The sequence below is a fragment of the Triplophysa dalaica genome, chromosome 7 (assembly GCF_015846415.1).
Source record: "Triplophysa dalaica isolate WHDGS20190420 chromosome 7, ASM1584641v1, whole genome shotgun sequence".
Classification (NCBI taxonomy): domain Eukaryota; kingdom Metazoa; phylum Chordata; class Actinopteri; order Cypriniformes; family Nemacheilidae; genus Triplophysa; species Triplophysa dalaica.
Genome location: NC_079548.1, coordinates 14,486,290 through 14,513,652, shown reverse-complemented (window position 1 = coordinate 14,513,652; position 27,363 = coordinate 14,486,290). Strand labels below are relative to the sequence as shown.

At 38.9% G+C, this 27,363-nt stretch overlaps 1 protein-coding gene across 1 annotated transcript; it reads right to left on the bottom strand.

The window, feature by feature from the left end:
- Positions 1 to 25,451, bottom strand: cacng3b (calcium channel, voltage-dependent, gamma subunit 3b). Its single transcript, XM_056753887.1, has 4 exons — positions 24,457 to 25,451; positions 10,200 to 10,283; positions 4,052 to 4,192; positions 1 to 3,369 (listed from the first exon to the last, which is right to left on the bottom strand). Exons 1-4 carry the CDS (start codon positions 24,665 to 24,667, stop codon positions 2,876 to 2,878), a joined length of 930 nt encoding a protein of 309 aa, XP_056609865.1. The 5' UTR covers positions 24,668 to 25,451; the 3' UTR covers positions 1 to 2,875.
- Positions 25,452 to 27,363: the final 1,912 nt, after the last annotated feature.

Here is a 27,363-nt window from a genome sequence, read left to right as displayed (position 1 = left end):
TAATGAAAACATCTATATTTATTACATTCACCAATGGATGATGTACAATAAGTCCAAGAACAAACATTAAGCAAATTGGGTCAATTTTAATTTCATGTTGACTTCATACACTTCCATTTAACAATGGTGGACATTGAAATTCTTCATTTTGGAACAAAACATTTTGGCTGTGATTTCCCATTGGCTTCATTTCAAATTTCCTGAATTCCTCTAAATGTGGCAGCTCATTTGCAAACACTCTGGGAAGAAGTACAGACACAGACGTGCATCGTTGGCATTCTTAAAACTGACTTTATTTTCCTAAATTTTTAAATATCTTTCTAACTATTATCTTTATAGATGTAAACTACTGTATTTAAAAGGTGTGCTTTTTTTCTACAGCATGTATCAAGCTGAAACTGCTGTTTTTGTTGAGAGGTCACGTACACAATGTCGCAGGCCTACGTGGTGAGTGACAGTGCCAAAGACTGTATGGATGTGACTGGCTGAGGAATAACAGTCCTGTTAAAGAGGAGTTGATGCAAGGCTGTGATATGGAGATGAAGGAGCAAGCGAGCGAAATAGAGAGAGAGGCCCGAAGATGGGCGTTCGGAGGAGGCAGAAGAGACAGGCACTAGGTGCTCTGAGAGCTGAAGGGTAAAACTGTTCAACTCACACCGGTGTAACTCCTTCAAATGTGAAACGTTTCGTTTTAGACCCCGAAAAGCACAACGTCACAACATGGATCCAAACAAAGGCAACATTTACAGTTATATTCCCAGCGAGGCGGCTGATCGATATCTGGATTTATGTAAGCTGAATGAATTAAACTGCAGATGGGAGACTGGCTAGCGTGAATTTGGAGGCTAAAGTACATGCATGTACAATCTTAGGGGTTCTGAAATGAGGTGAACATCTGAAAAACTACATTGTTATAGATGTCCATGGTTAAAAAGTCTACGTCCATTTCTACTTAATTGACATGGGGATTAGCAATGGAAAAATATGCAAAGAAAAACTTACTGCATACAATATATCATTACATTTAGATGTTTTGCATACATGAATATGGCTAGATACGCAAATGTTTTGCTATTTAAATATTTTAAGGGCAAATCTGTTTATTTCTATGTTGGCTAAACATCTTTAAAGCCCTTGTATGATTGTTAAAACCAAAAGCCCTTGGAGTTTATATTAATCAGTATGATGCTGATGATGATAACTAAGCAACTAAAGTTGTGTATATATTTATGTTTAGTTTTTTTACGTTTTTTTTGTAACTGTTGATATACCATTAATTTAGAATGAAAAGTATATAAGAGTTTACTTACTACCATATAGTCCTCTACTGGTTTTGTATGATATTCATTAGTGAAATTCATTTTGTGTTGAAATTGGGACCCTAAAGTCCCGTCAGCCCATAAGAGCGTTATCTAATATGTGAATAGTGCTATCATTGCTCTGATTCATCAACAAAGAACAGAAGCACATGGCAGTTATTTCTCTTTGTTTTCGTTACGCCTGTTTTTATAAACCCTTGATGCCCTGCTTTTTGGCAATTGTATGAACACTTCCTGCTTGTTTCTAAAAATAGTTGAACTATACACAAATAGGAAATCCACATTTGGCCACCACCAGCTATTACACTGCTGATAGATGAAAAATCTACAGTAATAATGACAACAATATCCATATTAATAAGACTATGAGTTATCATCTGAAACAAGGGCCTCAAATGAACCTCTAACCGAAGAGGCTGTAAATCTCATTGTAAATCACAGTAAACTACATTTTTAAAATCTCAATAAAACAAATGTAATACCAAAACCTTTGGTGGGCTAAAAGATTATATTTAATAGCAAGCATTTAAACCCTGTTATAAAAGTTTATGCAGGGGATGTTTGGAATGGGAAGAATGGGACTAAACTTAAAAAAATAAATATGCTGCATCCCAATTCACATACTTGCCCTAATAGTAATGTTTTTGTGATGGGCAGCATGTGGTTTTTAGTGCATTTAAGCATTTCTTCATGTAATGTTTACTGATATTATGTCTTCCCTCTCACAGTGAGTTTGGCTTGAGTGTTCATGGATCGGCACTTTGCATTTTAACCAAGAGCAGTAGACAATAGAAAAACTAATTTCAACATAATGTAATTGGTGACATTCTAATTCTTGTTTCAAATACAATTTAGGACACACAGTATGCGAATTGGGAAACGGCTGGTGTGAAAAGCATGCAGAGCCCAATGAACTAGCTCATGGGACTAAAGAACAGTGGAGGCCGAGGCAGCATCGCCCCCTGCAGGTGGGATGAATAGGGGTGATGGGGGCCCATGGTCAAACATGGCGTGTGAATTGGCAACAAGTGGCACTAGGTGCAGGCTCAATGTCCAACCCAAGAGAGAAACCAACAATGTGTACAATCTTGTGAGTGTGAAGAGGCACTCACCAGCTATGGGCTACTGAGCTGTGCGTAAGGCGAATAGTGGGACAGCCTTTCGGTTCATCTGTCAAAATCATTACAATCCTCCCCCTTATAGGGCTTCACAGTTTCACTGGGCTACCTTGAGCATTTCAGCAATTCCAATTGCAGTACTCGAACAAATTACATTGAAAAGAGGACTGGCATTCTACTCGAGTAGCCCTTAGGGGGAGGGAGGTGTGTGACTAGATTCTGTGTGAAAGGACAGAAACGTTGACTGAAATGAGGATTAAAAGGAAGCACCAATGATCTAACAATTACCATCTATATTTATATATACTGTTATAGAAAGCGGGGTTAAAGCCCTGCAGGCCTTCAGTGAATTCTTCCTGCCGGGCCAACTAGTTTTAACGTCTCGGCCGTGGCACTTCCTCTGTGCTTATTTGTAGATTCCCGACATCTTCGTCTCGTTCAGACTGGAGTGGTCCTCCTGTTGGCCGCGTCTTTGAAGTCCTTGGCGTTGGAGTTGTGAGCCTGCAAAAACTCCCTCTCAGAGTTGAGCAAGGCACCCATTGCAGCCTTGGAAGGATCCCTGGAAAGGGTGTACATCGAGATGTCTGCCGCTGCGGGTCCCGTGTACCCGCTCTTGCCCATGGGCGAAGCGTCACGGGAGGCCGGCTCGCTGGAGCGGCAGCTGGAGCGCCTGCGGAACCGGTACCTATAGCTGGGGATGCGACTGAAGGCCGACTTCTTGATCAGCTCAGTGCGGGACTTGGCACGCAGCTTCCGGTGCTTTTCGATGAACATGTGAACGGCGAGCACGCCCACCATCTCGGCCATGATGAAGGACAGGGCGCCAAAATAGAATGACCAGCCGTACGAGTAGCTCTTCTTCGAGTCGCTCTGGCCAGGGTCACCCGAATTGGCAGATATGTACACGATGATTCCGATGATGTTACTTAGACCTGCGTGCAGGAGAGAGACGAGAGAGAAAGAAAGAGGTAGTGCTCAGCACGCAGCTGAGGCGCATCATCCGTATCATTACACAAGAATGCATCACTTATCAGCCGTGCGGAACAAAAGATAAAAAGAACAATTGAAACATTTTAATTAGCTTTTTATCATCTTCGCAATATTGAAGGGTAAATAATTACCAGTTTGTTATTGAATATTTAGATCATTACTGATGGGATGAGACAATTCAAACTGTGTGTAAAAAGTGACGATCACTCATTGGATGTGAGTTTGCTATGATCATGGAGATTGAGTCATCATTCAATTCAATTGTAACACGTGGACCTCATTTGTGTGCTCATAAGCGCCTAATGGGGTCCTTCTCTAAATATTTGACCAACACGCAGTCCTGTTTGAGGATTCCCTTCTGTCACCCTTTTCGGGCCAGAACTACAGCAGTGGGTCAATATGTTGGCCTGCTGTTTGTTTACACTGCTCTAGTTGGCCCATTCATTTCCTTTGTCAATAATCAGAGTTAATCTGTGAAGTCAACACGGAGCTGCAGTGTATAGGAAGGGCGACATCGTAACCTGTGTGTGAACTAATCCATTCTCAACATGCTGTGCTCTAAAACCAACAGAAACACAGAACATTTAAAAATATGCTAAGGTTAGGTTAGATACAGCATCTTACCAGCAGAGACAAAGAAGATTCCAGCACTGAGAATGACGTTGTGTCTGCTTCTGTAAAACTCACTGGCAGCCACACACAAACCTCCCATGAATAGAAGTCCAACACTCATGATGGGAAAGATGCTAGATGCTCTCACAGCTCCTAAGGGACAAATGCGCACAACAGTGTCATTATATACAGCACAGAGGGCATCTTATTGCAAACACATGCATAAAACATATTTATGCAAATTAACTTTTTTGAATTTTGTGCTATTAGTTTATATTAAAAATGGGCATGAAAGTTGCGATTGTAATGCAGAGAAGGGATGTTGTTCGGCGGGGAAGTTAATATTTTTGATGAAAGATTATGAAGGCACAAGTAAATGAATTTAATGTAATGACTTGCACAGATAAATAATTTCTAATTAACTCTGCAATATTACATAAATATAAGAATTGTCATGATGTCATGGAGACTTTAAATGGATTTACCATTTAAAGCTGATCGGTCAATGCTGAAATAAGCAATATATAAAAAGTAGGAAAATGTAACTGAGATGTGAATATATTCAAAAAGCATAGCGTCTCGTTCCCTATTGCTTATGTATATAAATGTATATATATAATCACCAATGAGAAGTTTTCAAAATTAAAAACTTTAAATATTTGTTGAACACAAAGATATTTGAAAATACCATGGTGTGAAAAATTAAAATGTTACAATGTCAAAGATGAGAACATTTACATTTAGTCATTTAGCAGATGCTTTCATCCAAAGCGACTTAAAGAGAGTTCAGGGAGCAATACGTGATGTCATACAGGAGCAATGATACAAAAGGTACTAATACAAAGTTACTAGTTTCACCAAAAGCTAGACCACTACCTGTTGAGAGAAAGAGACAGGGTTAGTTTTTTTTTGCTGTCAAGTATTCACAGGAGAGATGGGTTTTAAGAAGTTTTTTTAATGTTGTGAGAGATGTGGTTGACTGGACAGAGTTAGGAAGAATCTTCCACCAGGAAGGAGTTGTGAAGGAGAATGAGTGGGAAAGCCATTTACTGCCCTTATGAGAAGGCAATAAAAGACACTGCTTGTTTGCTGAACGCAGGGGTCTTGATGGGGTGTAGGTGGGTGTGAACTATGCCGGTGCAGATCCAGAAGAGTCTAAATTCTTCAAAATGTATCAATTTGTATTCAACAGAATTTTCATTGTTGGGTGAACTATCCCTTTAAAGTGATTTTTCCTGAAGAACTGTTTGCCTGTCTAAATTCTTCAAAATGTATCAATTTGTATTCAACAGAATGTTCATTTTAGGGTGAACTATCCCTTAAAGAGAATTTTGTTGGCACAAAGCATATACACATCAGTTTGAATGTGTGGTATAAGACTTTTATCTCATCTGTCCTTCTATCCCAGGCATCAATAGAACCATACAGAGATATTTTGACTAATAAATCAGCATCTGAAGGCTCAATCCCGATAGAGCGATCTAAAGTAACTCTACATAAAGAAAATTCCACAGAGGTGCTCTGTTCAGTTAAGTCTTCACAGATTTCAGCATGGCACCAGACAGCATCTGTCCAAAATGCCTTCCTAGCAATTATTTGTGTAGAGTTCAGATGTAGAGAATGCAGTTCACATGGGGGTACTCAAACTGAACCCCTCAATCCCTTCACTGTGCCTTCAGATCAAGCTTGATCAGCCTCTTCTGAAACAGGATAAAAGCTAAAGGAGGCATCGGAGAGTGTCAGGATCAATGTCAATCGCTCAGTTGACTTCTCGTATCAGCATGCTGTTGGTATGCATACTGCAACCTTACAGCATTTGCCCTTCTGAGCCGCTTTCTTCTAAGAAACAAACATCTAACAAGGGGCACTTACATTTACAGATAAAATAGTAGCATGTGATTGGGGTTCAAGGTTCTGAGAATGTGTCCGCTTTTTCTAATCTGAAGTCAACCTTTAAAATGTTTTGCTTTTTAGTCTATGTGTGTTAGTTTTGAGGCCATCCTCAACAGATGTCAGTTACAGTTTTTCTTTTAAAGACATAACAAAAACCGATGAAAGTATATCGATTTTTAAAAACAAATACTCTCTTAAATGATAATGCCCCTGCCAATATGACCTGCTGCTAAATTTAAGGTTTCAAAAAGGATATCAACACACAAGCTGTAATGGAAGAATGAACTGTAGATAACTATAGCTATTAAACTCTGATAACCAACAAAAATATCTGTTTGATTCACCAATGGCAGATATTTAGGAAATTTTGGGGGGAAATAATCTGTTTTACAATTCAGTTTGATCTCTGTAGTGATGCAGAAATGAAACCCGTAAGCTAAAAACCATTAGCTGTTCCCAATAAAAAAACAACACAATTACAGGTATTGACCTTGGACATTAAGGTTATCTAATTTTGCGAAATCATGTAAGATCGTGCACATAAACACATTTCTTTATAAATATAAAGACTGTGCCCTATGGCTTTATTGGCTTTCTTCCAAAGCAGAACAAATGTCATCCTCTTTCTCTCCTTCATTCTCTCCCGTCATTTCTCATTCTCCTGGGTGGATCAGCAGTCTCTCATGGCACACCTCATTAATAGATCGGTGCCCAGGGGAAGACAAAATACTCCTCCATCATCCAATTTTCTTGCCATCCTTGAAAAATGGATCAGTGGCCGAGCCGTGCTTAATTACAGCTGGAAACGGGTGATATTTATTGAGGAGGACTGTGTGGAGTGTTAGTATGCAACTAAAGGGATGACATCAAAGTCTTTGATTCAGGTGCAGTGTGAGGCTGACAGGTGAGATCTCTATGGGGTAACACCTTCACGGCGTGGCTGGGTTCTGAAACATTTACAATTGTCTTGCTCGGCTGAAGATATAAGCTTGTAAATTAGATGGATGGGCTTTTTCACACTCACTAAAGTTGCATGCGCAAATGCAAACTGCGAATGCATTTGGCAGATACTTTGATCAAAAGCGACTTACAGGGATATATGTAAACATTAAATGAAAATAATTTTTAAATATACAGTATTTTATTTTATAGATTTATTTAAATGTTATCTATATAGTGCATGATTTATATGGGTATATAATATAATATAACCTAAAACTAAATCTTTCAGTTATTAAAAAATTATATTTATATTGCAATATTTATTGTAGACCAAACAACAATACACTAGCTGGTTTGTCCAATCTCTCTGCACCTGCTGACAAACTGATAAATCATGCTATTTTATTCAGTCCTAACAAGACTACATTACTAGATCAGCTCGACAATATCTTATGTGAGATATCAAGTTGCCACATATTTTTATACACATAAACCTTGGTAAAAGGAGGGCTAACAAAGCACATGGCAGGCTGTTGAATGCTCGTCTGCAAGCCCTGCAAGCACGTAACAACAGAGGATTCATATGAATAACAGAAACAATTGAGCAATGTCCATTAGGGGAGACAGAAATCTCAAGGGTAACAGAAGTGCTTTATAAAAAAGAGAAAGACAGAGAGACTAATAAAGAGCAAGAGATGAGAATAAAAAACAGTATGTCTGTACTTATCCATAGTTTTGCGTGTTAATTTGTCTTTATAGCGCAACAGACATGATGGCTTGTGTATATCCATTAGATGTATTTCCTGATGCATGAAAAAATTGTGGAACGTCAGATATGCACTCAACAGTCACAGCCTTCCGTGTGTACTGTCAGAAAAAGTATAAAACTGTACCTTTTAAGGTACAATATGGTGGAACTCTTTTGTACCACTACACTACAAAACATAAAGGGGCTGTTTACCGGACAGGGATTAGTTTAAAACAGGACTAGGCCTTGGTCAAATTAGGATATTTAAGTCGTTTTTAAAAACATATGTAAAAAAAAAGATCACTGGCGGACATCTTGAGACAAAACTATCCCACTGATATATTTTAAGATATTTCAGTGCAAGTTTTTATCGATTAAGACAACTCTAACATTAAATTAGTCTGGGACAAGGGTTAAGCGCTTGTTGTACCGTTTTGGGTGCACAGTTGTACCCCAAGGACCTATTGTGTACCTTTAAAGATACAGTTAAATGTTTTATTCCCCTAGGAACAAAATTATAAATTCACAGTACCTTTTTCTCAAAAGTGTGTAGTGTAGGCTATTTGTTAAGATATAATGACACCGTTACCCTTTCATACACTAAATTCATACACTAAATTCATACACTTCTTACACTCTTTCCCGATCTGCTCACAAAGTGTTTATTTGCAGTGTTCATGAATGCATTTCACTGCAATCCTTATCTGACTGACAAATCAATGGCAATATAAATTTTTTTACAGAATACTGAATGAAGCTACCACGCAGAGCTTTAAACCATGCCTCTGGGCTTCTGTTTACACAGTCTTTGTTTCCTTAAAGTCTTGGTGGGATGTCTGTACAGTCAGCATGCTGACACAGATTGTGTTGTCTTCATCTAAGATATCTATTGTAAATAGTTTTTGGCAGAAACTGTGTTTCCAGTGTTATTTTGTGTTATGCTTTGAGACTCCAAGAAAGGTCATTATTTACCCACCCTCTGTCTTGTAACCTGTATGCTGTTATTGTTTGTGTGGAAATCAAATAACATATTTCTGTGTTCACAAAGCTCAGCCATACAGCAGTTCATAGTGAGTGTTTGTCAAGCACAATAACAAAACACTCAAAGAATCGTCTGAAAACACATCTCTTCTGTCTGCACCTGACTGATCATTTCTGATTTCAATATCTTTTCTACAATATTTAAAAAAAAAAACCTGCATCCTTAGATAAACTAAACTTGGCCCGCTGTAATATAGTAGGCTTTGTGAGACATGTTTTTATTGCTCTTGTGCTTTTGGTTGTCCTAATTTTTGACTCAATTGCTTCCACGGTTTACCCAACTTGTAAGTCGCTTTGGATAAAAGTGTCTGTTAAATGACTCAATGTAAATGTAAATGTAAAACAATCCATATGACTTATATATGATTTTTAATGGACCACAAAACCAGTCTTAATATTTGTAGAAATAGCCAACAATAGATTGTATGGGTCAAAATTAATGTTTTTTCTTTTATGCCAAAATTCCTTATGACATTAATATAAGATATTTTAATAAATAAAACAGTGGATTGGATTGCAGCAAAATCAACAACAAAATTGGCTAGAAACACACCTACAAACATAGCTTGCTGCTGCCATTTTGAGATTTACTGACTCAAGTGATATACACATTTATATAAAGCTTATAATTTCTGCTTTCGTGTTCATCTACTTTCCACAACATCATTACAGCAGTAAGCCAATAGAGAGTCTTCTAACAAACCTGTCTCTTCTTAGCAATGGCCTGCTACAGGGACAACTTTAAAGGCGATTTTCTCAATATTTCGATTTTTTGCAACCTTAGATTCGAGAGTTTCAAATAATTGTAACTCAGCCAAATGTTTTCCTATCCTAACAAATAATACATCAATGAAAGCTTATTTATTAAACTTCAGACAATGCATAGATCGTAATTTGATAAATTGACCCTTACGACTGGTTTTGTGGTCCGGGTTCCCATTTGACAGATATTTGGGCGTAAACGATTACTTTTATGTGCAACTGCATGCATTCCATACGCATTGCTGCATGAGAGTTGCATAATCAAAGGCATCTGCTGGGTGTCTCATTATAAACGAGATAATTCACACAAACAACAAAAACATACAAGGAGATAATAAAAACGCCTAGAATATGTATGAATTTGCACAGTGGAGCTGGTTAAAGAAGATGTCACTTAAACAGTACAACCAAATACCTAGAACAGTGGCTTGTGGGTAAGCATGATTTATCATGAAGCATAAACTATGACATGCTTGAGTGCGTGCATCTACTTTGTTCAGCTCCAGTCACCAAGCAATTTCAAGACACGCTGCTCCTAATCTATAAGATGGCCAAATGTGTGGAGGTCATTGTGAAAACTGAGGAAACCCAGCACGACTAAACAAGAAAATCATTCTGACCAATACGAGCTTTTTCTATGCATATCATCACTGTCTGGGTGGATGTGTGATAGCTAGATGTGTGAAGATGAAAACCGTGGGGGAGTTGTGTGTGTTAGGGGTGAATGTGTGGTGGGTTTCAGATCACAGATGCGCGTTGTTTCAACAGACTTACGTAGCAAATATTCCGCTGCATCCTGTTCGTAATCTGCATCTTCGGGAAAGTGGTCAATCTTCTTACATACACCTCGAAATGTTCCTGCAGCCATGAAGAAGAGAAAGAGAGGCCGTTAGGCTGTATTTCTCTGTGTGCGTGTTAAACAGCAGCATTTATAAATACTACAGGAATCCATTTTCTGGTGTAAGCGTAAACAGTGAACGTGTCTTAGTGTGTTTACTTTACTGTGATTTCTTATGCATTTATCAGGTCAATGAGCACGGCAATGGTAAGCTGCTTGAGTGTGTGTGTATGTGTGCGTGTATGCATGCCGTCTTGTGCGTTCGCTGACAACCCCTGTTCACTCGGCTGTGCACGCTCAAGATGACAAATGAACAAAAATAACACTTCTGCCCTAGGGCGTAACATGTGACCGGCTAATGAAGAGGTTTATCGTAGCAAAATACATGCGCATGCTGTCACATTCTCTACTTTATTAAAGGAAGAGCCATACACGCTTTGTTTGTGTCTTAAATCATTTATTTGAGGAATTCTGATGCATCAACTACCATATAGCTTGTAAATTCACTTTCAAGTCAATTCAAACCTGTATTCATTAAAAACACCAAAATGTAATCATTTAATAAATGGCTGGATATGTGGATTAATTCAACCAAGAATTTCGGTGACACTTTCCTTGAAGCATGTATGTATGATGCATTATAAAGCATTATTAAAGGGTTGAATGCATTATAATTCTTCATAATGTGTTTTGTAATGCATTATATGTAGTTCTAAAGAAGTATAACCAATTTAAAATGTGTAGTGTAGTGCTATGATTTTTGACTGCTATGACTGTAATAACAATTATTTATAAGACATTACAATGCATTAAAAGGTGCATTACAATGCTTTAAAACTACTTTCATAATGCATTATACATACAAGCTTCAAGGAAAGTGTGACCAAAATTTATTTTAAATGGATAGGTATTTTAAACCTGTATGACTTTCTTTATAAATAGATATTATGAAGAAAGTTGGTAACCGTACACCCATTCACTTCAATTGGATATAACCAATGCAAGTGAATGGGTGCCAATTTAACAACATTCTTCAAAACATCTTCTTTTCTGTTTTGCCTAAGACAGAAAGTCATACAGGTTTGAAATGATAACAGGGTAAATGATGACAGAATTTTCATTTTTGGGTGATCTAAATGAGGGACCTCATGTATACTCTTCTCTTCATAGTAGTGTGTTGAGATTGTATATAGGCCATTCAAAGGTTGGTCACCACATTTGAAGAAACCACATTGACCCACATCATAGCTTTCATTTACATGTGTCCGTAAGTGTGTTTGTGTGTCTGTATGATGGGAGAGAAGCCGTCTCTGTGGTGCACGATGACAACTCAGAATGATTCAGAGTGAATCAGGGCATTCGGGCTTCTTCAGAAATCCCCGTTGGCTTGGCCCTCAGCCCTCCACCACCATCACTTCCTCTGTGTGTCTACAGGTGACCTGACAGACTGCCCATTCACAGCCTTTAAACTCTATTCACTCTCTCTCTCTCAGACACACACACTGTCTGCTCATAACACAGAGATAAAATGTTCAGAAATGAGTAGGCGACAATGTTTCTGAGGGAGGGACGTTATCTTCATGGTGACAGCAATCGCTGCAACGTATTTATGTTTTGAGTGGGAGGGGCTTTAACATGATGCGAGTCCTTCAGATATAAATTGATTTAAATTTCATTGAGATTTAAAATGAGGGCATAAAACACCTCACTGATTTATCACCTTGACTTGAAGGTTATAATGTACAATGATTAAGTGTTTTATGACGTGTACCGTTGGCTTTTTATGGGAATTGTAAGAGCACATTCTGTAACAAATTACTATTTTATATACATGACACATTTCCGAGTTGGCATGGAAGGCATGACCAAAATCACATCATGAGAAAATGTATGTAACGGTAAAAGTATTTACAGAATTTTGTATGTCTATAATCCTGGCTGGAGATGCAGGAACAAAAATGATTCCTTATTGATATCAATAATTAGGTACTGTATGTTATCATTTAAAAGGAAATAATCGTGTTCTAGCACCAGTGCAAAAACAGCAGCTATACTTCAAACCTCACAACAAAAATGACATCATTTTAAAAAGTCATATAAATACAAATATTTTCTATCAATAATAATATTTGACCATATACATATTGAACCCTAAAATTATATATTGCATAAAAACCGGGGTGGGGTTGGATAGTTTGTTCAATCTGTACTGCAAGGTATAACATTTTTTTTTCTAAAATAATTATATCTATCAGGCTACAATGTTAATAATTATGTTATTTCACATTGATGGCAAAAAGGACATATTCTTTGCAATTAAAGTGAAACTTAAAAAACTACTGCGTCTGATAAAAACACACATTTTAGAAGAAAGTTTAGAAGAGAAACGGCACTTAGAGGCTTTTGCATCTAAAGTCTTCAATTATAAATGAACATCATGGTAGTGTATGTTAAATTTATTTTATGTTTAAAAATGGTTGTGTCCAGGCACTTATTATAGCCTGGTACAATAATGAAAATGACATTTGTCAGTAAAGTGATGATAAGGGTTAGTAATGGCTTATTTGAATACAAATGTCACAAAAAGTATTACTTTTTAATTTCAATTAATTTGCTTGTGAGATGAATTTTGGCCCATTTGGAAATTTCTCCCATGGCTATTGGAATATCAACTGAAAAGATCATGTCATGACATGTTTCAATAAATCACCTGTCCACACCAATCGCTTTAGCAAAGTGTGCGGTAAAGCCTGCATGGCCTCTGCCTCCACCAATCCGCCACGATGGATGACACAAGCACTAAAAGCATCATAAGATCCAGCTGCTGCTTTTACCTGCAATCACTCAGATTTAGAGCCCAACTCTCCGTCTCCATTTCCATAACATAAACCTGCAGAACGACTGTGTGTTTGTCACAACTTAAGTTGCAGAGCTGTCAGACATCTTCACGCAGGAAGAGGAAATGCATTAGCAGGGAAGTATTTCATTAGCTTTTATCTCCGTGTTTACTATCATTACAAACAGCCTCTGAATAAATAAACCCAACACTGATGCTATTAGCTCAAAGGGTCCCCTGGCCAAAACGCCTGCGAGGAATACTTTCTATTAGAACTTAAAGTCCTAATTTGGTTTCTATGCTGACCAATGATTCCGAATAATCAGGAAATTGGAACATTGCGGAAACGTTCACACAAAAAGTGACATCGATAAAAAGGCAAGTGCCGTTTCTCTGCGTGGCCCCCCTTAGGTCAAAAGATTTGTCCAATCATTGACCCGTTTTTCTCGGGACCCTCTTAAAACAATTAGTTACATCTGAGTCTTTCACGCTTTAACCTAATGAAGTGCTCGGACTTACATATCAATAGAGACATTGATAGAGAGAGAGAGTAAGAGAGAGAAAAGGTACGGCGAGGTTGTTTACAGTCAATGTTGAGGTAAATTCACCAGAGATGTGTTTTCAATTAAAGTCTACCTTTATGTGGATTAGAAAACAACTCATCTGCCCATGTCGATACGGGCCCCTGGGTGTCCGCTTTGGAGAGAAGGTGAATAGAGCGGCGAGAAGAAGGCCAGAGGTCTGTGACTGCAGTGACACACCCCCTGTGTGAATAATTCAACAGAGATCTCCTCAAAGGTGACAGCTTTGTTTGGAAGACACCCAAAAGATTAAGAACTGATGGAGACATTTCCATCCGTCCCTCCCTGCAGATTGTGTAGCAGGTACTGCTCTCTTTTCTTTTCAGTGCACAACCAACAGATAAAGCAGACTTTTATAAAGGGGGGATGAAGAAAAGAGAGTCTTTCGATGGCTTTTGTGTTCCTCTGAGCCTCAGCATTTCCGCACTTCTCTCCCGGCCCTGTGTGGTCTGCAGTGGGTGGCGGTAGGCGCTTTACTCCTGTAGCTCTTCTGATAGCACACACAGCCTGCCTGCCTTGCTCTGATTGACACACGGTTAGTCACACTTCAGAGAAATACATGCTCAGCTTAATTTTCCTATGCATTCACCCTCAGCTTAAAGGGAATTTACAGACTTCATTTATGATGAAAGGTGCAATGGAGCACAAGTCAGCATTTCCATAAAATTTCCTGTCAAGTGGGATTTCACCCTTTCTGTAATACAATGGCCAAATCTATTGGCATGGGAGGCAATCTCAAACAAAAATCATCGATTTACATGTGAAGAAATAATAATAAGACACCGTAGCTCTGTTCTAGCTGCCAACCTAGACTCATTGAGCTTTTCATGCCATCGTAACTTTGTTTACATTCTTACACGATTACATCTTTAACTGTGGTATCACAGTTCTTTTATCAGCATTCATAGAATGGTTAAAGAGATAGTTCGCCCCAACATAAAAATTCATCATTTTTTACTATCATGTTATTCTAAACCTGTATATGAGTGTTTCGAAAGAAGCTATTGTGAGAAATGTCTCAGTGGTTTGGTGTGCATACAGTGGAAGTCAATGGGGACCAGTGATATTTGATTACCAATGTTCTTCAAAATATCTTCTTTTGTGTTCTGCAGAAAGAAAGAAAGTCATACAGGTTTGAAATAGCAAAGTCTTGAACTTAAAGCAATCTGGTCGAGACACCTAAGCTCCATTTTGCCATCTTTTAATGACAATTTCATCTAATTACTGTAATGCCGTCTTTAACCTAAATCTTTGCCTTATTTTGCAGGTAGGCTGTGAAACGAACAACTACATTTCTTTGAGGGCCAGATTCCAAAAGTCTAAACAGGATGCGGGCCAGTCTTTTTACCATATCGTCATTTCTTCAGTTATTTAGTATATCTGATTTTTTTGCATTTTCTTCCTTTTATACTGTTGTTTTGTTGCTGTAAGCACATGTCATATATTAAAACATGCACACATAAATTTGCATCCAGTATTTGTGCCCTTTCATGATATTTAATTAAAAGGGATGTTGTCTTTTTAATTGTATTTTATATTCCGTAGCCTGTTAACTGTCACCTGTTCCCTATACGGGACACCTCAGTTTGCGTCAATATTGTTCATGTAATTTTTAATCGAATCATGACAAACTATATATCATTGGAAAGGTCTAAGACTCTAGAATACAGATTTCTTTGGTGTTTTTTTAAATAATTTATGTAGGGAGAGTTCCTTTTTATAAAGAGTGTGCTTAGATTTTTTGTTATCCTTTTGCGACCCGTATTTTTTTAAATATATATTTTTTAATCGAAATTATTTTACATTTATTTTTACAATATATATTAAAAAAAATATTTTTACAATAAACCTAACAACATACCCTTTAATTTCTTTTGTGTGTGTGTGTGTGATTTTTTTTTTTCAACAATCAGCTACTTTTCTCTTTTCAAACGAGACCAACTGTAAGTCTGTATTCCAAAGAATTCATGAGTTACCGCCATTTTAGTTCCAACAGTTTTCATGTGAAGGCTCAAAAAGGGCTCCGACAGGTAATAGGTTAATGCGTTAGTTTACCCAAAATTAAATTGCTGTTAATTTTCTCTCCCCCAGTCCCCCCAGAGCATCCAAGATGTCGGTGGCATTGTTTTAACGAGAAGATATTTATGAAGATATTGGTTAAAAGTCTAATCAATAAAAGTCAAAAACGTTTATACATCCAGCACAAAAGTAATCCCTGCCTCCAGTGCCATTAAACTGCCGTCACATAAAGGGTTTGCCCCGTGACATCAATTTCCCACGTGAACGCACCCAAACATGCTCCCTTGAGTGGCAAAACACTGAAAAAACTGAACACTATTAATGCATCTTTAGGTGCCCCACGGACTTAGAAGTGCAAGTTCTGGAGGGACATATTTGAAATGTTAAGGCGGGCCAGGTAAAGATGATTGGGGGGCCGGATTTGGCACGCGGGCGGCCAGTTGACTAGCCCTGGTCTAATGCCTTTTACACGGTGATTCATCTACATTTATTAAGCATGGTTTTAATGATCCTCCACAGGGCTAAGTCCTCATCACAACAATATTCCTACCAGAACGAGAGGATCGCTTATCAGCCGGCTAATTCAACTAAACAACAAAGCAAGTAATGCTTCATTTGAGTGCTGTGATAAGACAGAGTGTCCATGTTAAATCATGTTTCTGAAGAATGAGCTAATAAATGTGCAATGTGGCCTGTCCAACGGCACCGAGACGGAGCTGAAAGACTTCAAATTTTACAAGAGGCAATCTTCTTCTCCCCCCTCTCTCTCTTTCTCGCTCGCTCGCTCTGCCGCTGTTAGCTGCTTATTACTGTTCTCTCAGCAGGGCCCAATAACTGTACTTGTTTGTTTAACTTCACTTCTTCTGCTTTGGTCTTTTCCATTAAATGGAGTCTCTTCAAACGACAGCACACTTCAGAGGACGGGCGGTGGGGTTGTGTAGCAGCTGATAGAGGCAGCCGCCTCCTCGAGGACTGCAGGGGCTCTTGAAAGGATCTCGGGTGCAGAATAGTTTAAGCAATCCTGAGGGAGTCGGTTTTACACGGGGCACATCACCCCATCATCTCGCTACAATATCTCATCTCCTCCGTACATTCATGCCACAATGTTCATTTTCAGATGAAAAACTGACCCGAACCTGACCGCTGACTCACTGCGGCAAGGCCATGGCGCTCTGACAGGAAAGTGACAGCGTTTAGCGTCATTTAAAGAGGGCCGCTTTCCCTATTTGTAATTCAATGAGTTCATTTTGTCTTTCACTTGTCAAAGGCAGAGCTCATGAATATTTGGGCTCGCTGAATCGCGCGTGGCGGCACAGGCATGAAAGTGAGTTCATTTCATGTGGGGGCTAATCCTAAGGCCGTATGTTCTGTTGATAAACACTTGCCTGACACCACCGGAGTCTAATCCCGCGGATGAGAAGCATTCTGCTGAAGTTTATTGTGCATATGGGAGGGTCTCAAAGGCAGCTGGTTTGTATGTGAGAGTCAAACAGCAGCCACTGCTGACACTGTGATTTGCAATGAAGAACATCTGAAAAGCATTTTTTCCTGACACATGCATCCAGTGGCCTTCATCTCATGGCTGCTCTTTCAAGCACAACACGCTTGATTTAGCTTTCCATGAAAGCATTAGAGGAAGCCGCCTGCCAAAGGTTCCTGCCAGCCCGTTCTCCACAGAGGGGTCTCCTCGGGCACGGCCAACATTGAGTTTAATGGACTTATTTGGCTCGTTAGCACTCAGCCGCGGTGACCGTGCTCATGCAGAGGTGAAATAGATGCACGTCCACACACACACACACACATCAATATTCAGTTCTACCTTCCCTTTTTCATTTTCACCAACATAAGAAAAAAAAACATGCAAGATCTCTATAATACAGAGCTGGACATGCTACGTGCCAAAAACTGTTCCACATGAGTGGATGCAAGTAAACAACCGGGGCACAAGGGAGATAACGGCACTTAATAACATGGGGGAGGAACACGGCTCTTTCTGCAGGCCTTCTAATCACAATACTCCAGGAGATCACAGAAACACAAGACAGATAGCTCATAAAAACAGGGACAAAGCCATAACTATTGTTCGGCGGTGAGCTTATGAACCCCCGCAGGTGGACATGCTGCAGATATTGAAGACACTTACTCATTGCCAAAGCCACAATAATTCTTGCAGTGACTTGTGCAGACAGGACACTCTGGGTCCTACTTTGAAGAGCTATAGCTATACTATTGAGTTCTAAGTACATAAGGAGAAAAAACCCCAGAGGCTAACACAATCAATGTTTGCCCAAGGTGTGTGAAAGTGTGTGCTTGACACCGCAAAGGACCTTGGGACTCCAAGACCTATTGTTGTTAGTGGCAGACAAGAGTCAGTATTTACTTACAACAGTTGTAAAGCGTAGGTGTGCATCCCTATTATTTCTTCAGCTACGGGTATTTTTATATCCCAGGGGGTTCGTTTTTATTAAAAAAACTGACAGATTTTTCTTTTATTATATGAATGTCACATCCTGTCCACATTTTTTACTATTCCTTCATCTTTTACTTTTGCTACTTTTCGGGTGTCCTTTTAGTGCCGTTTTCACAAATTTGTGTATTCCCAAAAATATATTTTATTTTGAAATATACAAATCCATCATAATTTTTTTTATATTGTCCTTACTTTTATAACCATCAACTATGGTTTTTGTGTTTGAAAATTGTAGCAATTTGATCAAAATTAAACTGTTGATTCATTTTTAATTTATAAAACACAAACTTTAAAATGTGGACAGCTTATCTCTAGCAAATAGATAAAAAACATTTAACATTACTTAGCCTGGATGTGCTCAGAGTTCCCAGTTATAAATGGGAGTTCAAATAGATTTCATGTAATCATCAAACCACTGTATGGTCTTTAATAACAACGCGAGACAGTAAACTGGATTTACAAGGATTCTTTGCTATATTTTACCAACGGGTTTTCAAAATCTGTTGGAATATATCACATCATATGATGTGGACTTGGACTACATTTCTCAGCTGAGTTGCTTGGTGTACTGTAGGTATTTTTTCCACTTATCGTCTTTTTAACAAAACATAAAGATAATGTTTAAAAATGTAAAAAGGCAGCTTTAGGACATGATCTTTAATAACGTTTTAAAATGTATAAGATCAATGGCCAGCTGTGATATGTGCGTGCGGCCCAAGCAACCCTTTGCAGTTCGCTTTTAAATAAAAAAATATATGATTTACCACATCTTTAAATAGCACACAATCAACATCATGTAGGATATTGAAAATCCTCCATGATTTTCAAATTATTCATTGGTTTACAGTCAAAACAACTGAATCAATAAAGTTGCTAAATATCCGTCGTCAAGTATTAAAATCCTCATACCATTCCTCTATAAAGTAGTTGACAGTATGCTGATGTAGTTTTTAAGTGCTGTCAGTGTAAATTCACATTCTGCTATAAACTAATGACTTAAAATATGGGAGAAACGTGTTTATTTACATTGAACCGGACATCTCTCCCATCTTTTGCGCAAAGAGTTATGGATAGATTACAGAATGTTCTAGACAAAGTTAAATGCACTATTACTTTTAAAAACAATGTTTTATTCTGCAATATTAAGCCTGATTTTGTCAAATTACGCATAAAGCAACAAAATCTTATTGCGCTATGCAAAAGAAATGATATGTTATAAAAGAAAGCCATACAGGTTTGAAATGACAAGATAGGTGAACTATCTCTTTAAGGTTTAAAAATAAAACACAGGCACAGAAAAATTCATAATTGGAAAAGCAAACATCAGTGTAAATATGTTACACTGTTTGTTTATAAAAGGTATGTGTATGGTATAGAAACACATACAATATTTTAAATATTGGATATAAATGCCTTTATGAAAGTCTTCTTTCTAAATCGCAACAAGGTGACAATACTAGTGGCAGAGCAAGAGGGCCACACGCACACATGCACCAAGACAGAGTGCCAGCAACACATTCTCACAAGCCCTGTTATCGCCTAAATCAACACTCATTGAAAAGTGTTTGCACAAACAGATTTTTAAGGCCTGCTTTCTCTTGGCTCCCTGTGCGTCTCTTCAATATAATACAGTATCTTATTTTATTCAGCACTACCCCTTTCCCAGTAGCCTAACCAATATGTAATCCATCCCAGCCCTGGCATTTTCATCTCAACCTAATGTGAGCCACTTAGTATCTCTGGCAGGTCTGTGTGAAATCGTGTTTGTGCTTATGTATACAGTCGGCACATGTCCAAAAGAGAACACTCCACTCGACTGAGGTCAGAAGAGGACCAGCCGACATCATACAACTATAAAATACTCCTCTGTGGATGCATCTTGCAGAACAAAATATATATAAATATTAAACCCATCTCCTAGTTGCAAGCCCTTTTACACGTCACCAATCTTTAGAAAGTGATCTGTTACGTCAAGAGATTAAATTGTGATTGATCGTGCCGGGCAGCTTTGAAAGGGTTTTTTAAATAGGTTATTAAAGTTAACCCAATCCGAATGCAGATGAGAGCGTCTAGTTCTACCTTACTTCATCTCGGCCGGCTATGTTATCTCTGGTAGCCCTCTGAGATGGGAAGGAGACACGGGAGCTATTTTTGCAAGCCTAACCAATGCTGTTAGAGGATCTATCAAGAGTAATTTGCCTCACAAAGGTCATCGCAGCCAGGGGCAGAAGCAGCATCACAGGCTAGAGTCTACAACAACAGTGACTCACTATGGTCCACATTCTCCTGCTGGCTTCATAGAACAGCATGTACCCACCACCACTGTCAGAAATAAAGAAAAATAAACTAACATCAATACCGTATTGATTCTGTACAACATTTGATATTGATACATCGGTTGACTAAATGTTGCATGGTTTCAGACTCAGACAGACACAATGTATTTTTGTATTTGTAAACACATCTAGAACTCGGAATAACAAGACCCATAAATGTAAATGCAGAAATACAACTTTGGAAAAAATCCACTGACCATTCCTAATTTTCATGTAATCAGCATTTCTATGACTAGACTTGTCCTTCCAGTCCAGTGTCTGTTGAATTTCAACAAAATCAAACCTCAGGAGTGACATAAAGTCATCCAACAGCGACGTGAAAGACTGACAGCATGACAAGACACATGGCTATCACCTTAACAAATAGGTTTTTGAACTTTTCCCCTAATTCATGTATACTGTACAAATAATACTGTTTAAAAGTGAATATGAACTTGTTATCTTTGCATTACTTGAGGTCTGAAAAAAACGCATAATTTTTGTCATTTTGACCTGTTTCTCCAGTATTCATTTTCTCTAAATAAATGCAAATGGAAACAATCTTTTTATTTGAAATTTGGGAGAAATATTGTTAGTTTTTCACAGAATTAAAGGGATGGTTCACCAAAATATGAAAATACTGTCATTATTTCCTTAACCACAGATTGTTCCAAACCTGTATACATTTCTTTGTTCTGCTAAAGACAAAGGAAGATATTTGGAAGAATGTGAGTAATCAAACAGATCTCATCCCCATTGACTCTCATAGTATTTATTTGCCCTACTATGGCAGTATATGGGGGATGAGATCTGTTTGGTTTCTGACATTTTTCCAAATATCTTTCTTTGTGTTCAGCAGAACAAAGAAGATTATACATATTTGGAACCTGAGGGTGAGTAAATAAATGATGACAGAATGTTCTTGTTTGGGTGAACTGTTCCTATAACAAAAATGTTCTATAAATAGTCAATTCAGAAAAACTTAAAATAACATTTAAAATATGTTTATATTTTGTCATAAACAAACAGACTGCTACGCTTGCAATCTTTTCAATTCAATTAAAGTGAAGAATTCTCTTCACAATCCCTCATGTCTTCACACAATAAAGTGCAGGAGCTCCCGTCAGTGACGCTAAACGAAAATGGTACGAGGCATATCTGACTGTTATACTGACAGGGCTTCAACACAAAGAAACATTCATTATTAATTTCTTTTGCTCATTTAAATGGTCTCAAAAATCTGCTACTGTAGAGATAAAAACTGTATTACAACAATGTTCTGCAAAGTGCTGACAAGTTTCTTCCATTAACAGTGCCATAGGAAATGAAGTTCACCGTCCATGTGTGTTACCTCAACCTTCAGTGCACATAAAAAAACCACCTGTGTAAGGATATCAAGTGGTGTGTTTGAATCCCAATGAGCTCCTCACCGCACATGTTCGACACATGTTTGAGGTGCAGCGTGGTGGCCAGGCAACTCACACTTTTTGTATTTATCCAAAGCCTTCTTAACCAAGGGGAGAAGGAGGAGGAGGAGGCTGCAAAGCAGGGCTGAGGATGGGGGAAGGTATAGAGATAGAGCAGTGGGCATATCTCGCAGGCGGGAGCGGCTGGTTTCCAAGGAGATGTGTGTGCGTGATGAGAGTGTATGAGACAGGCTTTGCTTGGGTGCACACTTGGAAGGGAGAGTCCCTCTTCATCACTCCCTGCTTTGCCTCACTCTTTCTCTCTCTCTCTCCCCCCCCCACCTCAGTTCCCAGGTCATCATTTATCCTGAGCACGGCCAAACCGTTCCCCTGAGATCCACCTGCACTTGAGGAGGTACCGCATTAATCTTACACCTCCATTCAGCATATGAACCCGTGTTACATTCCACTAGAGCGTTCCTTATTATTATTACATACATAACTGCTAAACGCGCCCTCCCATCATGACATGCTATGTAACACACTATATCTACTTAATAAAGTCATGCATTTCCGTAACCGGGTACGGATGGGAATCTGTACACAATGAATCACGGATCACATGCGCTGGCTGATTTATATTTCAGATGAATTCTAATAGCAAATTATAGATGATGTTTGTGTTAAGCATATGACTGTACCACCAGCCATTTAAACTATAATTATATGCTAGAGATCATGATCTTAAGCAAATCTTACTGCCCATCAAATCCAACTCGCACTTCAGCTCACAGCTCATCCAGGAAGTCTGGATCAGTGTTGCTATTTAGGCCTCCTCCTGCAGATTCATTTACATATTGGCACAGAGCTGTACTTGATGAACTCCCCCGGGGCATTTAACAGACCTGACTGCTGGACATTAAAGCAGGATGAACAGAAAGGCAGTGTGACCCCCATAAACAAACACGTTCACACTTTCTTCATGGCAGCTTCACGTAGTTCACAGAGGAATACGCTTATAATTCTACACCTGTACAGTCTTTTGCCAAGTGCAAACTCGGATGCTTTGCTTCAATGCATCGGCATTCAAACTGTGAAGAATAACCACTGAGAGGTCAAATGTCTTCAGAGGCGCATGCGTGAGCATGCAGCAAGAGTTCATTAAACAACATCAAAGCTGACATGCACTGGCGGCTGTTGATGGGTGTGTATAACAGTACGCCCCTAAAGGTTATATTCAAGGAGGGTGGTCATGTGCATCAACGTCTTGTCCAGCCTAATTATTACATTCCCCCCAATTTACGACTGTATGGATAAATGTAGAGCGTGACTGATTTCCACTTGCCAAAGATGGATCAATCTCTTGTTGATATTGAGCGAATAAATCACGTGAATCTTTTTTATTGTGTAAAAGTGGATCAAATATGGCGGTGGGTATCCGGTGCGCTGTGTGACAGTGACATTCGCTTCAATTAAATTAATACCGAAAAGTCAATCACTGGATTTGTGTAATCTGCCATGGCCACATCTATCGGATTGCGCCCATCCCTTTCAATTAAAGATGAGGATCTTCCCATCACACTGCAGTCATGTCACCTCTCTGTGTTCCCCGGGGCAGGAGATTAATCAAAGTTTGAAAAGACATTATGAAGTACATTATTCTGCTTCCAGTCAAACGTTGTCAGGGCTGCTCTAGTCCAAATTGCAATGAATTAAAATGAATCTGTCTGGAGAACAAAGAGGGTGAAGAAATACACAGTGTGTCCTGTATGGACTGTCAAACTCTACGGGGGAATTTGTGGAGTTAAGCGTTAGGCCTTCGATTTGATTTTGCTTTGATTTTCTCTCAAAGAACAGTATAGAAGGGTTTAGTGTGTGGGTCAAGACAACAGGCTGCTCACAACTGTGCAGAACACCTCACCTGACTACATGTTTCATGTCTGAACAATAAGAGTTCTTCCCGTAGGCTGTAACGCAGATTCATTGTGGTTATTTCGTGCAAACGCCTCGTGACAAATGAACTGTTCCATGTCAACAAATTGCAAAACTGACAAGATTTATAGATTTATTGAACTGTAATATAAGGTAATCAATATAATTGCTGGTGTTATTTTGGATTGACAAGTGCGTAATTAGATCATTTGGCGCGGATCTATTGGTTATATGACAGACGCAATAATCTTGCTGCTATTTTAAAAGATTGGACTCGTGACTGAAAGCTTAAATCAGCTTTTATCAAGTCATGACAACATATAATGAAGCCACAGTGAAGACAGATCGACGTATTTCAGAATTAAAAGTAATTTCAGGTGACTGAGGTTTAGAAACGGTGTCATATCGTTAATTCTATCAAATGCATCCGAAATCTATTTCATTAAAAAAATACAACAATATTATATGTTATATTTACAAAATAATATTGCAAGGTTTGACACTAACATGGTTTGTCATATAAACAAAAATATAGCCCTATATTTTTGTTTTAGATAACAAACCACATAAGTTAGTGCTCGCAAGTCATCGTTCACTTTTAAGAGCACATGTTAAAAGCAAAGGCTTAGGCTACCTTCTAGACAGCAGGTTCTCCACAGCCCTGAATGGGTCATCACTTCCTCGTTTTTCCTGCTCGTTTCGTTCTCGTTATTACTTTTGACCCTGCACACTCCTCTCGAGTAGAGCCAGTAGTCCGTCCCCACAGCGATAGTCATCAGGCTGAAAGCGGCGAAAGCGCCCACTGTAGTGATCAGCATCTGGACTCCTCTGTCACACATCAACATTTTGCCTCATTTCAGGATGGGGGTCGAAACAAGATGCTTGCTGTCTCTCGCAAAACCTCCTCCTAGCCAGCGTGGCGCGCGGACTTCACGCTCCGATCGACTTGAAAAGCCCGTTGCATTTTCATTCGTGTATGTCTGTGGTGTCGAGACTGTTGCCGTCGCTGTTCCCGCTTCTCAAGTTCTCGCAAGCGTCCGTCAGTTACAGTCTGAAGCCTCACAATGTTTCCATCGCTTGAGATGAGAAACGCGCAACCGTGAAAGAGAGAAAACGAGAGCTATTTGTTTCCCATTCTGTGTTGTGAGAAAAAACTGTTATCGAGGAACAGCGTGTCTTCAGTGTCACAGCATTTTACAACCGGCTAGGAAGATGGCACAAGATGAAAGCTAAACGACACGATATTTCGTCTGTTTAAATAACAGGTTTTCTTAGAAAAGCATTTCCATTTACGCAATTGGTAACATATCAGTGTTTATTAATGAAGAATACGCGTCAAAAATCATGTCCTTTGATAATCCATCCCAAAATACCTTCCCTCAATAAACGCATGTCGTATTTGTCTTTAAAACACAAGAGAACAGTAAATATCCGACTTCATGATCAGCTCGATTCTCTCCAGAATTCCCGTCCAAACCTCACGATCAAAATAAAGGGAAAAAAGATAACGTGGAGCAGCAATGTTATAAAGGCACCTATCAAAAGCTGATCATTTTAATTAACCTAATCCCAGCACTTATAATTGCTGTGCAGCGGTGACGCTGGTTCCCGCAAATGTGGCTTTATAGCAATGACAGCTCCCACGTTCCTACCGAATCGCCTCGTTTGAAACACCGCCCACAGAGGGAGCGCGCTGGCTGCTGTCCGCGGTGCTGAATGGGCGAAGCGTCTCTCGTCTAATCTCCGAGTTTCTCCCTGGCGCCGGCTGCACAGCGCCCCTGGCTCAACCAATGTGCTACTTAGGCCTTCATATGCAAAGATATGGGCAAGAAGCGATGCGTGAAAATCGGACCCTGGAGAACAGAAACGTATTTAAAGAGCCGCAGACATTTGCAACGATTTCTTCCATGGAAACCCCTATACAGACCTTTGAGTGGACTTTTAGAGTTAACTGGGTTCATGGGGTTCGTTTGGTGACTGTAAAAACTAGTTGCACGCTATTTAAATTAACCATATTGTACATTTAGGACAATCACCGTTTCATCGGACGTGCGCGCCGGTACTGCAGTTAACTTCCGGTCTTGTGTTTGGCTATACTGTCTTATATAACAATTTATGTTTAATTTATATTATATTAATTATGAAACATGATTATTTGGTTGCATGTTCATTTTATTAAATAAACAATTTATTGGATAGGTCATAGTTTGGTCGCATTTTAAGAAACAGTATAGTACATTGATATCTAGCGAGCTTATCGCAGTCTAAAAATATTGGAGAGACAAGTTTAATCCAAGTAACGGTTCTCCTCGGTTTCTTTAGCTTGATATCAGAAATAAATCAGGAACTCTTTTGTCTGTGAATGTTTAGGGGAACTTAAGGACAGTCCACCTATAACATGCTATTGTATTTAATTTGTCATTTATCTGACACATTATTTCCCTTTGCGTTGCCTTATTTAAAAAAGCATGCTTTACTGCCCTTTTTTGTTCATTATTTCAAATTATGAAATAAATGAGTTAATGGTAAGCACGTGTCAGAACAATGACATAATTTCCTGCACTGATAATCAAAGTCTGCCTTCACTGACTCGTTGTTTGCACTTCTAACATCTTTTCCTTTAGTTTAGTGCGTAACATCCGTATTCATTGCCCCTAAACATACACAAAAGTAATGTATTGCGTAGTGTGGAAAACATCGTAGTGCGGTCTCGCCTATTATAGTCGCGGATGATGAACATGTATTGAGCGGGAAGCACCTTGATCCCTCAACATCGCGAGTGTTCTGGCTTTCCTCCGACATAGCCAGCGTAAGCTTTGAGGATGAAGTTATCTTATGAATAATGCTTTCTAATTCAAATGCTCAGCTGCAAATCTCTAGAAGGATAATGACAGACGGTACAAATCGAAAGGCGTACAAATTGTTGTAATGAAGCAATACTTGGTTCATTTCACTAACTTTGTGGGCAAACCTACAAATGTTCATATTTCAATCAATATTATTAGTCTATAATCAGTACGAATCACATCGTAGTTGTGTGTATTATAATGTGTATCATTTTTTACATCTGTTCAAAGTCTATGCGAGCAACCCCGAAGAACATTGCAATAACAAGACATCAGGCTTTTTAGATGAATCCATTTATTCACCATGTGCCATATCCTGTGAAGTGATTACGATAACCCCTCTGTTCACATCCCTCTTTAACCTCTCATTCACTGTGGTTCCCCACAGAGGCGCTGGACTTGATTGATCTGGCACTGTATGAATGCCAGTGAATGAGCTCCAGATTGTCTTTAAATGGGGATGTGGGGTTTTATGTTAGAGGGACCAGCCGCATGAAGGTCAGTTCACATAGCTGTGTCATTTGCTGATGGAGTTGAAATGCAGTTAGATCGCTCAGCTTTAAGGTTCTTGCGGTGACAGAGAAGCACATGGATTCTGTTCCCTCGGTAATAATGTTAACGGCCGAAAAAAGAATTGAAGGCTTGTTCAAAAGAAACAAAAAATGATAATCACAGCAAAGAAACTCTCTATAGGG

Coding starts and splice junctions, on each gene's coding strand:
- cacng3b (XM_056753887.1), bottom strand. CDS start 24,667: ATGTTGATGTGTGACAGAGGAGTCCAGATGCTGATCACTACAGTGGGC. Junction 10,284..24,456: donor GAGAACCTGCTGTCTAGAAG/GTAGCCTAAGCC, acceptor TCATGGCTGCAG/GAACATTTCGAGGTGTATGT. Junction 4,193..10,199: donor TGCAGCGGAATATTTGCTAC/GTAAGTCTGTTG, acceptor TTTGTCCCTTAG/GAGCTGTGAGAGCATCTAGC.